This window comes from Pelodiscus sinensis, chromosome 33 (assembly GCF_049634645.1).
Source record: "Pelodiscus sinensis isolate JC-2024 chromosome 33, ASM4963464v1, whole genome shotgun sequence".
Taxonomy (NCBI): domain Eukaryota; kingdom Metazoa; phylum Chordata; order Testudines; family Trionychidae; genus Pelodiscus; species Pelodiscus sinensis.
Window position 1 is genome coordinate 2,114,190 of NC_134743.1, and position 14,653 is coordinate 2,128,842.

Below are 14,653 nucleotides of genomic sequence, written 5' to 3' on the forward strand. Positions count from 1 at the left end.
GAAGAGAGCCCTTCCGTGGAATCCCTGCCAGCCTGTAACCCACCTCCACATCAGCCCAGGGGTGGCACAGAGCACCCCTACCCTGGCTACATTGATGTCCCAAGGGGGGAGGACAGAGAGCCATGCAGGCACAGAGCACCAAGCTATCAGCTCTCTCCACCATGTGGGAAGGGCCAGTCGTACCCAGCCTGGCACACAGCCTCTTCCCCTAGCGCGGCTCATGTAGCACAAAGGCTGGGCCAGGGGCTCCAGGCGGCCCAAGACAGCAGTGCAAAGCCAGGCCCCTCCAGTCTGGAGCCAGGCTCTGGGCAAGGACTAGGGGATGGAGCCAAGCAGCACAGGCTGCAGCAGGAATGAGTGATCATCTCCCTTCCTGGCTCACTAGAAAGGAGTGCGGCTGGCCCTGCCTGCCAGACTGGAGGGACGGGGCCTGGGAACTCGGTCACAAGTGGTGTGTGTTCAAAGCAGGTTTATTTGCCAAGCAAGCGAGTGGCGGTGCCAGGGCCTAAGGCAGAGCCGCGTGCGCTGAGGGCTCCAGGGAGAGAGTCAGGCTCATGGAAGAGCTGGGCGGGGACTCCCCGCTGAAGTCTGTGGGGGCAGAGGCCACCTTGGCCCCTCGGCTCTGGGAACTAGTTTTGGCTGGCATGTGGGGGCCTGTGCCTCTCCGGGCCCAGTAGGAGGCAGACAGACTCATTGCCTCCTGGAGCCGAGCCCAGGCCTGGGAGTCGTTGCTCTGCACAGCCTCACAGAGGAGCCGGGCGTGCTCCCGCAGCTCCGCGATCTCCCGCTGGGTGCTGCTGTTCTGCCGGATCAGCTCCTTGGTCCGCAGGGTGACACCCAGCAGCCCCGACTTCCTCAGGATCTCCACTGTGTTGTGGAAGCGCCGCTGCTTCCCGAGGCTGGAACCCAGCTTCTTGGAGGCCCTAGCCAGCATCCTCCCCTCGGCCAGGTCCAGGAGCGCTGGGTTCCCCTGGGCCGTGACAGAACCATTGGCTGGCCACACCAGCTCTGTGGACGAAGTGACAGTGTTCTGGGACAGTGGCTCCAAGGTGCCAACAGAAGTCACTGGCAGGGTGCCACCCGGGTGCTGTTTCTCCCGCAGCCCACTGCTGGCGGGGGCATCTGACTGCGAGGACGACACCCAAGTCTCCTCCAGGCAGAAACGCTTGCTCTTGGCATGGCCAGCATTGCCACTTCGGGGCAGTGACCCGGCTGCAGCCTCGCTCTCCTGGCTGTGCCCTGGGTGGGGGGCGATCTTGGGGTAGGCGTTGAGGATGGGCAGGTAGGTGTCCTTGGCCTGAGGCTTCCGGCCAGGCAGCAGTGGCTTCAGTGTGGCTGCAGACACGGGCTGCTGGAGGAATAGGAGCCGGGCCTGGCCCTGCACAGTGTCTGGGGAGGCTTGGCCACTCCAGGCCAGGAGCTGTGCACTGGAAGAGGCTCCCAGGGGCTGCAAAGGAAAAGCAGGAGAGGAAGGTGAGCTGCCTGGACTCTGAGCACTGAGACCTGGGAAACTGGGCCAGGAGGGACAAGGGGGCTGGTGAGTGCTAGCTCTGCTCTCCATCTCCCTCTGGCAGGCATGCCACCGGTGCAACTGCTGGGAAAGCACAGCTGTGTCTAGGGACTGCCCCTCATCAGGCTCAGAGCTGCTTTGCCCTCCCTCCCCACTGACCATGCGGGACAGCTAGTCCCATCCCTGCAGCTTTGGGGTGCTGCTGATTTGCTGGGGCGTGCCTGAGCTCCAGGGACTCAGGTCTAGTGGGCAGGAGGGCTACCTGTTTCAGGATAACATTTTTGACAATGTAAACAGGGGTGAATCTGGCGAACGTGCTGTCAAGACCCGGCGCCATCCGCAGCCTCGGCCCTTTGGCTGCCCAGTGCGAGGCACAGATGGATGGCTCCTCTAGGTCAGCTTGATCCAGCGTACTCAAAGACTCCGAACTTGTGTCTGCATAGGGGGACAAGAGCAGAGCATGAGAGGCAGCAGGGGGGTGGTACCAGGGCTACCTTGTGGCAAGACTCAAGTCACAGGGAGAGGAGCAGGCAGCAAACCCCTGACAGCTGTCTGTACGCCCCCACGCCCAAATGGCCTCAGTGTCTCAGACAGTCCTGCAAGCCAGAGATAGGGGTGTGAGGGCCCTGCCAGAGCGCCACACGTGGGTCTGTTCCTGCATAGTCTGGTGCTAGGCGCAGCATTGCCATGGGCTGGAATCTCATCAGCACCCACTGTCTGCTCATTTAGGGCATGAGAGATAGGGGGCCCAAGCCCCTGCATCACACCGCATCCCCCATGGGGGATTCTCCAGCTGAGACAGGGCAGCACAGGACAGGCCCGATTTCCCTGACACTCCAAGGCCAAAACAAAGTCAGAGCCAGCTCCTAGCCCCACTGTAAGCTCTGTCCACGGGGCAGGCTCCAGATGAGAGGCGTGCGTGTTCCCCAGGACCCTCTGAGGCAGCTTTCCCAATCCCCTGCAGTCTCATGGGGCAGGAGGGATGATGCTGTCCAGGCCACAGAGTCAAACACTCAGAGGTGAGGAAAGCCCAGGCCCTAGACCCATCCCTGTGCCTCTACATGGTGATGCTGTCCATAACCGCAGGATCCTGCGCTGGTTCCCCAGGACAGATGGGACTCCAGGGATGAAGCACCTGTGAACGGTCCTTGTTCTCCTCCTGGCTGTGCTTTACTGCCTGCTGCACAGATGGGTCCGGTCCCCAGGGAACTCTGCCAGCTCCTCGCATGGTGGCTGGGTGCCTGGAGGGCATTCCTGGATTGATCATCACATCACCCCTTATCTCTGAGAGCACAGGGTCATGGCCCCCACTTCAGAGACCACAGGCAGAGTCAGCAGCTGGGTGAAGGAGGGGTCAGGGGCTCAGGGCAGCCCAGCTGCGTGCCCCTCGCCCCTGCCAGACAACAGGCTACTGAGGCCATGTGCTGGGAGAAGGTCAGGACAGCCCTGCCATATGGGTCCCCTGCAGGATGACAGGCCACTGGGCCCATGCACTGGGGAGACGAGCGAGTCAGTCCAGGCCAACTGCCTGTTCTCACCACAGGAAGAGGGGTCAGTCCTCCGTGGGGTCCTGGGGAGCAGCTGCACCTCACCTCACTATTACTGCAGCCACTGCTGAACTTTTGCTGACAACTCAGACCGGGGAAGGGAAATGGTGATTTTCCCACCACTCAGCAAAATGGGAGCAGAATTTCATGGGGGGAGGCAAGACCCTTCTATAGGTCTGCAGGCACTGGGAATGGGGGGGGGGGCAAAGCCTCTATACTGAGGTAACAAAAACCTTCTATATGGGAAAGTGTGGGGCAACTGAACCAGCTCCCCTGGCAGATCAGCTCTGAGCTGGGGGCTGCAAGAGCAGACAATGTTCACCCAGAGCAACAGAGGCCAATGCCCTCTAGAGGGCAACAGAGAACAGGCAACAAGAGACTGGTGCCCCCAAATGAGCAGCACTGCATGGCTCTCTCCACCCTGGAGCCTACCTGTATCACCACACAAGGCCCAGCAATAATGCTGCGCAATGAGCCTGGGAAGGAGGGGGCTTTTCTTATATGCCACGGGCCCAACACACTGTATGTCAAAGGAGATGGGGCTGCAGCTGCGGGACAGAAAACAGCATTGGGGAGCCTCCCATTGGGGCGCTGGGGGGACCCTAGCCTGAGGCCCCAGCAATCCCAGGGCTCTCATCCCCAGAGGTAGGCTCAGCTCTGGGCTACCTGCTGCCTCTCCCCCAGGAAACAAAGCAATTCCAGAGCCTGGTTTTGGAGTGAAATCCTGGGAGCCCCATGCATGCCCCCATCCCTCCCAGCAGTCACCTCCCGGGCCAGGAAATGTGGTAGGGAGGCTGGGATCACCTGCTGCCCCAGGACACATCTCTACCTGAGAAGCCAGAGTCCTTCTCTGATTCGCTGGCTGGCGGGTGCACACTGGGGGCCTTCCTGCTGCCCGCAGCCGGCTTGTCCAACAGCCCTGAGCACCGCTTGGAGCTGGTGCTCACTGCTGCGTGTCCCACGGCTACGCCCCGCTCCACGAGGGGCTGACATGGCCGCTCCGTGGCAGGAGGGTTCTCCCCAGGCATCTCAAGGCCTGCAGATGAAGAGCAGAGGATCAGGCACCAGAGACAGGCCCCCCAGAACCCCACTTCCTGCTGCTCCCGAAACAGCAGCTCCCCTTGTCCCGCTCCTGCAGCACTGCATGGGGGGGGTCGCTCCGGATGCTACCCAGCAGGCACTGACCCCCTCCCACTGCCAGGAACTAGAGGGTGCGGGCCACAGAACACATGGACCCCGCCCCGCCCCTGCAGCGCCCCCCAATGATCCCAGGAGGGGGCGCAAAAGGCAGCGCAGCCGCTTCCTTCAGCAGCCACGGGGGCACCCACGGCAGGCGCGTGCAGCCGCCTCCCACCCGGCCACGCGTGCCCAGCCGCCCCCCCCTGCGGGAAGAGGCTGGATCCAGGCGCCCCCCCCGCCCGCGCGCACCATCACGTGCCAGGCGCACCCCACGCGGCAGGAACCCGCCCGGCGCCGCGCCCGCCTCTAATCCCAGCGGGGCGCGGGACACCTGCGCGGCCACGTGCGTCCCTCCCACGCGGGGCGCAGCCGCGAGACACGCGGGCGGGGCGGGGCCGGGCCAGGCGCGCTCGGCTCGGCACACGCGCGAACACGTGGCGGAGGGCAGCGCGCGCCTCGTGGGGGGGCGGGGCAGCGCGCCTCGTGGGGGGGGGGCCGCCACCGGGCTGCGCGGCCCCCTGCGCGTCCTGCTCGGCAGCGCCTACCGGGGGGAATGGGGCAAGACAGAGCCCCAGCAGGGACAAGGGGCTGGGCAGGGCACAGAGGGGGCAGGGCAGGGACAAGGGGCTGGGCAGGGCACAGAGGGGGCAGGGCAGGGACAAGGGGCTGGGCAGGGCACAGAGGGGGCAGGGCAGAGCCCCGGCAGGGCAGGGACAAGGGGCTGGGCAGGGCACAGAGGGGGCAGGGCAGAGCCCCAGCAGGGTAGGGACAAGGGGCTGGGCAGGGCAGGGAGGGGGCAGGGCAGAGCCCCGGCAGGGTAGGGACAAGGGGCTGGGCAGGGCACAGAGGGGGCAGGGCAGAGCCCCGGCAGAGCAGGGACAAGGGGCTGGGCAGGGCACAGAGGGGGCAGGGCAGGGACAAGGGGCTGGGCAGGGCACAGAGGGGGCAGGGCAGAGCCCCAGCAGGGTAGGGACAAGGGGCTGGGCAGGGCAGGGAGGGGGCAGGGCAGAGCCCCGGCAGGGCAGGGACAAGGGGCTGGGCAGGGCACAGAGGGGGCAGGGCAGAGCCCCGGCAGGGCAGGAACAAGGGGCTGGGCAGGGCACAGAGGGGGCAGGGCAGAGCCCCAGCAGGGTAGGGACAAGGGGCTGGGCAGGGCAGGGAGGGGGCAGGGCAGAGCCCCGGCAGGGCAGGAACAAGGGGCTGGGCAGGGCACAGAGGGGGCAGGGCAGAGCCCCGGCAGGACGCTCTAGAGCAGCTAGGCAGGGATGAGGGTTCTGCAGTGGAGGGCAAGGAAAAGGCTCTCGCTCTGAACTGCTCATACCCGAGCCATGCCCGGCCCCTGGCGATTATCCTTCCCTGGGCAGCTTCCCAGGCTGAGGTTTTGCACTGCAACCACTGGGGGGGGGGAGGGGAGCTTTTCCACGACTCAGCAGGGCAGTGCACCCAGTGCTCCCCAGCCTCCCTGGAGCACCAGGGAGAGGGAAGAGGAGCTGTGGGCAGCTCCCAGAGCACTAGGGGAGGGGAGGAGATGGTTCCAGCCTCCTGGCCAGGGCCACAGGGAGACCAGGTGCTGGGGGAAGCATCACTCCACCCCCAGAATGCCTACAGCAGGCACTCTAGGGGCAGAGTGTGGGCGTGGCCATGCTGGTGGTTTGGGAAGGCAGAGCCTAAGCCACTGGTGATCCCTCCCCTGCCACCCATTCCTAGCTTCTGACAGAGGCTAGGGACATCAACCACCGCTACCCATCCTGACTTATTAGCACTGATGGACCTTGTCCTTTTTTGAATCCTGTTAAAGTCCTGGCCTTATGTCCTCTGGCAAGGAGTTCCACAAGTTGACCGCTCTGAGTGAAGAATTACTTCCTCTCCTGTTTGTTTTAAACCTGCTACCTGTTCATTCCTTTTCATGACCCCTAGTTCTTATGTTACATGACTTGGCTAGGAGCTCAGTGAGTGAGCTGACCCCACTGCTGCCAGCATAGGGCACTGGAAGGAAGCATGACCCAGTTGGGGAGGGAACAAGCCTAGGAGACCGGAGGCCAGACTGCTAGATGATAGGTGAGCAGACCAGGGGCACAGGAGGGTACAATGCAGGGGGGAGCTGGGGTAGGACCACTGGCACAGACTGGGAAAATGCAGGGGCAGAGCCAATCTCCAAAGATCAGAGCAAAGTAAGCAGCAGGGCTGGCATGATCCCAGAGCACACATCAACCAGCAGCCTCACCTAGACAGAGGCTACAAACCACACAGAGGCTGGTCCCAGACAGTAAAGGCCAGAACGGAGCCTTGCAATTATCCTGTCTAACCTGCCCAGGACCCCACCCAATGCCCCACCTGGCTCTGGCAGCACCCAAGTAGAATCCTTGTGATCCAGCAGCGCCCATCCAACCCAAGGGGTCAGTCCTGGTGGAATTGCACCCACCTGAATGAGCTTTGTTACTGGAGTGACTGGAGCAACCCCAGGGCAATGCTACTGGAACCATCGGACACGGGCCGGCAGGATGGTACAGCCATTCATTGGCTCCCACAGGGAAATCGCCATCTCTTGCAGCCACCTGCCAAGGTCTATCACACTGGGGCAGATCTTCTGCAACTCGGCACCCAGCACAGCCCACTGGGGAAAACACAGCCCCAGCAAAGGTGAGAAAGAAATCAGCAATTCCCTGCTTTGGCCACAGGGTAGCCTCCCTCCCGGCCAGGGACCCTGTTGAAACACACTTGTATGGAGAGAGGAAGGAGGCACAGACTGAACACAGAGCCTGGAGAAAGGCAAGTGATTCCACAGCCGGGTGAGTAGTGGGATCCGGACCTGGTGCAGAGGGGCTGCAGTGAGAGTCCTTGCCACCCCCCCCTCACATAGAAGGGTCTGTCCCCCTCCCTGACTCCCAGCCTGCTTTCTGAAGTGCTGGTCCCCAAGGGTGCCATGTGCCTAGGCCTCAGGTGCACGGTGCAATCCTGCCTCCCAGCTGCCAGGTATTCAGCCCTGGGCATGGGAGGAGAGCTGCCCACTCCAGAGCCACCGCTCAGAGCTCTGCCAGCCACACACAGCTCCAGCAGCCACTCTGCACTGACACGGGGGCGGTGGCTGAGCAAGCTGCATCAGGTGCAGAGCCATGTGTGTGTTTGCACCACGCTTCCCCTGAGCCCAGAGGTGGCATGCCTCCCAGCTTATGCCTGGGCCGTGCATACGCCTTGGGATGGGGCAGGGCTGGGCCTACCCAAGAGGGGTGCAACGGAGAGCAGGTAGCCCCGAGCTGCCAGAGGCACCGCTCTGTGGTGCCCTGCTCCTTGGGGAGGCTACAAGAACAGAGCTCACCCCAAGCACCCAGGCTACAGCAGCAGCCACAGCTGGGCTCTCCGTCTCCAGCTGCCCTGGCCCCTCCACCAGCATGATCCCTCGCCCCCACGTCCACCCTGATGCAGCTTCTCCTCAGCCATTCCTAGCTGTCTGCCAGCTGCCCCAGTCCCATAGAGCCAGCCAGGGGAAGGAGACTTGCTGTCCTGGAAGAGCCAGGCAGGTGGTACCCTCCCTGGGGCCAGCCATCACGAAACTGAACATAGGGACAGCGGGAAGGCCCAGCTGACCCAGGCACTAGGGGACATGCCTCCTAAGGGTGCCCTGGAATGGGAGAGAAGTAGCATCTTGTAGTTACAGCAGTGAGGGGCCCAGGAGTCCTAGATCTGGGAGGGGAGCAGAGTCTACTGGTTGAAGCGGGGAACCAGGGATTCAGTCCCTAGCTCTGGAAGGGGAGTAGAATCTCATGGTTAGAGCAGGGAGGGCTGAGAGCTAGGACTCCTGGCTTCAATCCCTAGCCCTGGAAGGGGCGTGGAATCTAGTGGTTACAGAAGTGGGGGGCTGGGGGCCAGGGTTCTATCCTAGGCTCTGTCATGGACTTGCCCCAGTCTCATTCTCTGTCTGTGCCCAACGCCGCCCCATTGCCCCGCATAAGGCTCACCCTTCATGAACGGCCTCCACCCCACAGGGCATTACTGGTACCCACTACAGAGCTCCCAGCATGCCGTGCTGAATTCCGGCCCCATGGCTCGCCTCCCCAGCAGGCTGGGATCTGCAGTTCCAGATTATAAAACACCTCCCCTCAGCTCCCAAGGGGGGAGGGAGCGTGCAGGGAATGGGACACCGGGCTTGTCACGTCTACAGCATCACCTCCACTCCGGTCCCGAGGGTACAGGTACACTCACGCCGATGCCTGCCCAGCCCCACCTTCCAGTGTGTCTCCCCGAGGCAGAGATGCACCCATGGCTTCCCCCTTCCCACCCGCTCCTCCATCCTCAGCTGCTTCCACTGGATCCAGGGAGCCTGAAGCCAGCCAGGGACATAGGCATTGCGCTTTCATCCTCCAGTCCTGGGGCCTGGCCTGGCCTCTGCAGGGTTTGACACTAGAGAGCCAAGAGGATCCCCAAGCTGCCACTGCTCTCAGGAATGGCGCCAAGGGACACGGGCCCAGCTGGTGGGTGGGGCTGGCTGTAAGAGACATCCTGAACACAGCATGCACAGGGACAGAGGCTGTTCAAAGTGCTTCCAAGCACCCATTTCATGCTGTCCTTAGACAGAGGAGGGTTGCAGGCAATGAATTGTTTTTCCTTCCATGTGCAGAATACATTTTGTTCTGTGCACCAAGGCAGGTGTGGATGTGCACCATCACCAGAAAGGCAGGCTGCTGGTGCTCTGCTAATCAACTGGGGGACACTTGAATCTCTCCTGGACAGCTGCCCAAGTGCATAGCTTGCAGGGGACACTGGTTGCAGGAGAGGACAGAGACATGCTCCCTGCCCGCTATATCTGTCATAAGCCCCTGTCCTGCCAGGGGTCCAATCGGATGCTGAGTCCTCCTTCATGGCCTGCCAAGGACATTGGGCTTCAAGATTTGTCATGCCTCAGGGGTCCAGGTCTGGCTCTGGCACCATGACTACGCTGCAGAGACACTAGCACACGGTGCGCATGCGGTCAGCAGCGGCCTGCCCTCGACCCAGCTGCGCCCATGCCCAGTGTCAGGTTGGCACAACTACGGCCCTCGGGGACATGGGGCAAGTTTTCAGCATAGACCAAGCTAGTCACTAGCTGGTGAACTCTGGGCCCCTTAAAGTGGCGTTAGTGGGCACCGCTCCCACTCGCTGCCATGACCACAACGTGGCCCAGGAAGCACCTGCCACATATATCCCGGCACGCAGCAGCAATTGGCTGTACCACCGCTGGGCACTAGCCCAGATGGTTTCCTGCCCAGCCCCCAGTACGCAACAGAGGCCTTTGGTGAATTCCTGGAACTCGGAACCCAGAGGGCCAAGGCCGTTTCTTTCTCAGTCTTTCCCTTTTGCTCATGGGGGCCAAGCACAGAGGCCTCAGCTGCACTGCTGCAGCTGTCAGAGAGCACACAGAGGGCTGGGCCAAGGAGGAGAGGCTGCTGAGGCCAGTCCCTGACGGGAGCTGGGGAGGGGGGGAGTCGGTGGGCACAGGGGCTTGAGATTGCTGATAAGACAAAAACTTGAAGGCCAGAAGAAACCACTGATCTCCCTGCCCAGCGATGGGCAACCTAGGCTAGTGAGCGGCCTCTTTCATCTCAGTGAGCCACAAGATCGTTGTGACCAAGCCGGTCTCCAGGGCCAGGGCAGTTTTGCTCCCTGCGCTTGTGTAACTAGAATTTTGAGGCTGTGCCAGTGGCGCACGTGGCGTGCACAGTCAATGTTGTGTGCAATCCCTTCGCGTGGCCTTGCCTCACACTGGCACTTTCAGGGAAAAAACCAACGTGACTGGAAACCTGTGGAATCTGGCAACCCTGCGTGAGGGCCACACACAGAACCCCAATGCACCCACTTAGCTCTAGTCAGCTTCCCTGGCCCGGCTGGTGCACTTTCCCAACCCAATTCCTGACCAACCCAGGGCAGATCTTGATCACCAGTGCCCCCCCCCGTTCAACACATACATCGAACTTCCAGCAGGCCCCTCGGCACCCTCCAATAGCACAACCCCCCGGGAGCAGGTATCTCGGGCTGCCTGCAGATTTAGGCAGATGGTGCACCCCTGTGAGGGCTGGAATATGAATGTGCTGCACACCCCCTGGCCAGCAGCCACATCACAGCCAGGCCCCTGCAACACTATCGGGGGGACACCATTTGTCCAACATCACATGGGGAGAGACCCACCTCTGCAGCCCCCTGCCCCCCCGCTACCCAGTTGGCTCTGGCCAGGGAAGGCCATACCAGGTTGCAACGTTGGGGCGGGGGGAGCAGCCAGAAAGGAATTGGTGCCAATTTGCTCAGGGAGGAGCCCATGGCTGGAAGGGGGCAATTCAGATGCCCTAGCTGTGGGGAGCAAGGGGACACCCAGCCCAGAGGGTTCCAACACCTGAGGAGACAGGCCATGCCCACCTCTGCCCCTGCAGCCCACCTTGCAGCTGCCTGGCTCTCCCCATACCCACTCCTGCCCTCACCAGCCTGTCAGTGGCATAGCTGGGGGAGGGAGATCGCAGCACCTGGTCTCCCTGTGGCCCTGGCCAGGAGGCTGGAACCATCTCCTCCCCTCCCCTAGTGCTCAACCTGTCCCTGCTCTTGGCTCTGCTGCTCACCAACCAGTGAGCTGCTGCCCTGCCAGGGCCAGGCCAAGGGACTGGTCACCATGGTCAGTCAGGGGAGGCTCCCGGCCTGCAGTCCCATCCAGACACACTCAGGCACAGCTCTCCAACACCGCTTTCTGCTGCGTGTTTAACCCTCCCCAGGGCCCGCCCAGCCCAGCCGTCTGGCTGGGCCGCGGAAAGCCCCTCTCTGTCCTCGTGGCAAGGGCTGGGCCACAAATGGAGGGGAGGCTCCTTCTTCACCCCACTGCAAGGCATCGCCCCTCTTGGACACACAGGCACCTCAGTGCTGGCACCAAGGCAGCCCACACGGTCCTTGTGCAGGGACACCGGGAAATTCAAAAGGGCTGTGAGCTCCACTGGAACCCCTTGGTGCTTCACATACAGCCCCCACGGAGAGAGAGAACCGGCTTCTAGCTCCCTGTGTCCCAGCCAGGAGCCAGAGATCTGCACTAGGTCCCAGGGCCTGGGAGCCCAATCCCAGAGCTGGGACAGAGCCCCCGAGTCCTGGCGCCCAGCCTCCCCCATCAGCTGGGATAGAACCCAGGCGTCCTGGGTCCCCGCCTCCCACACCCCTGCTAGTTTGTTCACGCCCAGATAACACCCAGCTCCCTTCCTCACGCTTCAGGGATGGGACCAATCTAACACAGGCTGCAGTCACCTGGTCCAACACGCCACAAGAGGCCAGCAGCCAGGTTACTCCCACAGATCCCAGCTTCGCTCCGCAGTGGCACTCCCTGCCCTGGGATTCGGTCTGGAGGAGGCCAGGCTGGGAAGCTCCTGCACTCTGGGCAACAGAGCTGCCCGTCCTGGCACGGGGCCGCCCTCTGCAGGCAGCACAAACAAGGAGCTGCCCTGGAAGCTATGCTAGGCCCTGCCCACACCCAAAACCAGCCCATGCAAAGCCTGGAGAAGTTGCACAGCAGGGGCAAAGCTCCCAGGCACTGTCCGGGCCCTGGGGTCCTGCCCCAATCCCAGCAACTAAGCTGTCTTCAAACCAGGGTGCGACGGTGGCAACACTTCTCTGCACCGTGCAGCCAGCCTGGCACTGGACAGAGCCCTGCAAGAGTGGGGCCTCAGCCAGCCTCCCACAGGGAGCTCCTCTCCCACGCTGCTCAGCAAGGGACATTCTGACCTGCCAGCAGGCAGCGCCCAGGGCCTGGCAGCAAACCCGACAAAGCAACAACCCACAACAGCCTCAGGCCAGCTCCCCACGGCCCTGCCGCAGGTGTCCCCTCCCACCACATAAAGCAGCAGGTGTCAGTCCTGAGATGTCCCCATATCTGGGGGGACACCGCCATCCTGAGCCTTCCCCCCCACACCTCAGGGCAACCCCCACGCAGATATCCGTGGGAGAGTCCCACACACATGCATCCTAACCCTGAGACCCCCCTCCATCTCCAAGAAGGGAGCACCCCGCCCCAGAAGGAACCCAAGCAGCAGAACAGGTATTATGCGGGAGGGGTTACCCAGGGTACCTACTGCTTGCTCTCGGAGCTAGAGCCCCCCCAAGAACCAGGCCAGGCGGTCCAGGACCTACCCCCACTGCGGTTCTGCACTTTAAATTTAGTAGGCGCCTAAAGTCATGACTACATTTGAACTGCAGAGCTGCAGTGGGGGTTGCTCTTGGACCCGTGTGGGACAGAGCACCTACCCCTATTGATAAATTGTATCAACTACAAGATTAGTCAATTACCTGCCTCGTAACACCCCTAATTCTGACAGGGAGGGATTAGGGGGATCCCAGGGAGAGAGGGGCCAGAAGCTGTCAGAGAGGTGCCCCGGGGAATAGTACCTGCCTCTTTTCCCAGGGGAGTTCAGGGAAATTGGAGGTTTGGGGACATTCCAGTGGATTGCCAGGGGTGACCCTACCTGCCTTTCAGCCCAGGACAGTTTGGAGGGCCTAGCAGGTTGGAGGGCGGGGGGGGGGGGCAGCAGACTGGGGGGTATCAGGGCAGTGGACTCTGGGGGAACTAGTACCTCACCCCAGAGGAGTTCAGGGTGGAGGAGGGTTTGGAGGGCAGAGGAACCCAGGGGGGCTAGTAACTGCCTCCTCCTGGGAGACATTCAGGAAAGCCCAGGGGAGTTGGGAAGGGGAGAGAGCCCCAGGGAATTTCAGGGAAGCCAGTACCTGCCTCTCACCCCATGGGAATTTGGGGCACACTGGAGGATGGAGGACTAGGAGACTCTGCCACTTGCCCCAGAGAGTTCAGAGGGGATCCAGAGGGTTTGGGGGCAGATGACTGCGGGGCTGATGTGGCCAGTAGCTACCTCCCATCTCAGGGGAGTTGGGAGGCCCAGAGGAAGCACAGAACTGGGAGACCTCAGAAGAGTTTGGGGGAGCCAGGTGATTGGAGTGGTCAGTACTTGCCCCTCACCCTGGGGGCATTCAGGGAGGTCCGGGGGGTGATCTCAGAGACAGGGAGTGTGTGTGGGGTGAGTGTGTGTGTGTGATCCAGGAGTGACCAATACCTGCCTCCCGCCTTGCAAGGGTTTGGGGGTTTTGGAATGGGGGGTCCTGGGAGGCAGGGGGGTCTATATGTGAGAACGTTGGGGGGCAGCAAATTGGGGAGGAGTCAGATCAGTATCTGCATGTTGATCGAGGGGAGATCGGGAGGCCCAAGGGGAGTCCTCAAGGAGCAGAAGACTGAGGGGCCCAAGGGAGGCAGAGGGGTCTCCAGGATGAGGAATCAGGGGGTCAAAACCTGTTTCTCACCTCAAGGGAGCCCTGGGGGTCTGAAGGTGGAGCACTGTGCTGGGAATGAAATGGGGGAACCCCAGGCCCTTGGTGGCAAAGACCTGGGGGGGCCAGGGAATCTGGGGGGTGGAGAACTGAGGGGACACGAGGAGTTCAGGGAGGGAGAGAACTGGGGGGGGCCCAGGGCAGATCAGGAAGCCCCAGGGACTGGGAGACCGGGGGTAGTTCGAGGAGCCCCAAGGGGTGGGGGCACAGAACTGGGGTCCGGGACAGACGGGGCCCTAGGGGGTGGGGTGCAGGACGGGGGGGCCGGGACAGATGGGGGCCCCAGGGGGTGGGGCGCAGGCCTGGGGGGGGGCAGGGTCCCAGGGGGTGGGGACGCAGGCCTGGGGGGGCCGGGGCAGATGGGGGTCCAGGGGGTGGGGCGCAGGCCTGGGGGGGCCGGGGCAGATGGGGGTCCGGGGGGTGGGGCGCAGGCCTGGGGGGGCCGGGGCAGATGGGGGTCCGGGGGGTGGGGCGCAGGCCTGGGGGGGCCGGGGCAGATGGGGGTCCAGGGGGTGGGGCGCAGGCCTGGGGGGGCCGGGGCAGATGGGGGTCCAGGGGGTGGGGCGCAGGCCTGGGGGGGTCGGGGCAGATGGGGGTCCAGGGGGTGGGGGCGCAGGCCTGGGGGGGTCGGGGCAGATGGGGGTCCCAGGGGGCGGGGCGCGGGCCGGGGTCCCAGGGGGCGGGGCGGGGCGGGGGGGTCGGTACTTGCCTCTCGACCCGACTCTTCCAGCGCACAGACTCAGACACAAAGACCCAGCTCTGGTCCCGCCCATGGAGCGCACTGACAGCGCCGGCAACCAATCGCCGCTGGGCCGCCAAGGGGGCGGGGCGAGCGGTGCGGTCCCGGAGCCACGTGCGGAAGCGGAGCCTGGTGCGTGGCCACGTGAGGGGCGTGGAAAGAACGCTGAGACATGTGCGAGGGCGGGGTTTATTGGTCCTCTTCCTCGTAGGGGGAGGGGTGCAGCTGGTCCCACCCTCTCCAGCGGCCCCCCCACCTGTCTCCTTCTGCATCTCCCAGCAACCCCCCCCCCCCCAACCTGGGCTCGTGAATCTGTCCTCCAGCAGGGTGTTTCTCGGACTTTTTTCA

The 14,653-nt window shown here is 63.0% G+C and overlaps 1 protein-coding gene across 7 annotated transcripts; it reads right to left on the reverse strand.

Moving 5' to 3' along the window:
• Window positions 1–452: 452 nt before the first annotated feature.
• On the reverse strand, window positions 453–14,420 carry LOC142823385 (CLOCK-interacting pacemaker-like). Of its 7 annotated transcripts, none has more exons than XM_075914372.1 (5): window positions 14,276–14,418; window positions 3,887–4,093; window positions 2,646–2,764; window positions 1,773–1,945; window positions 453–1,447 (listed from the first exon to the last, which is right to left on the reverse strand). In XM_075914372.1, the coding sequence occupies exons 2-5, from the start codon at window positions 4,048–4,050 to the stop codon at window positions 506–508; spliced, it is 1,398 nt and encodes a 465-aa protein (XP_075770487.1). In that variant the 5' UTR covers window positions 4,051–4,093; window positions 14,276–14,418; the 3' UTR covers window positions 453–505. The 7 variants fall into 7 exon arrangements, with proteins under 7 accessions (XP_075770487.1, XP_075770486.1, XP_075770488.1 ...); XM_075914371.1 differs by lacking the exon at window positions 2,646–2,764 and adding an exon at window positions 6,659–6,850 and having other exon boundaries at window positions 14,276–14,388; XM_075914373.1 differs by lacking the exon at window positions 14,276–14,418 and adding an exon at window positions 6,659–6,798.
• Between the last annotated feature and the right edge of the window lie 233 nt (window positions 14,421–14,653).

Coding starts and splice junctions, on each gene's coding strand:
- LOC142823385 (XM_075914370.1), bottom strand. CDS start 5,555: ATGAGCAGTTCAGAGCGAGAGCCTTTTCCTTGCCCTCCACTGCAGAAC. Junction 4,094..4,504: donor GCGGGTTCCTGCCGCGTGGG/GTGCGCCTGGCA, acceptor CTTCATCTGCAG/GCCTTGAGATGCCTGGGGAG. Junction 1,448..1,772: donor AAAATGTTATCCTGAAACAG/GTAGCCCTCCTG, acceptor TTTCCTTTGCAG/CCCCTGGGAGCCTCTTCCAG.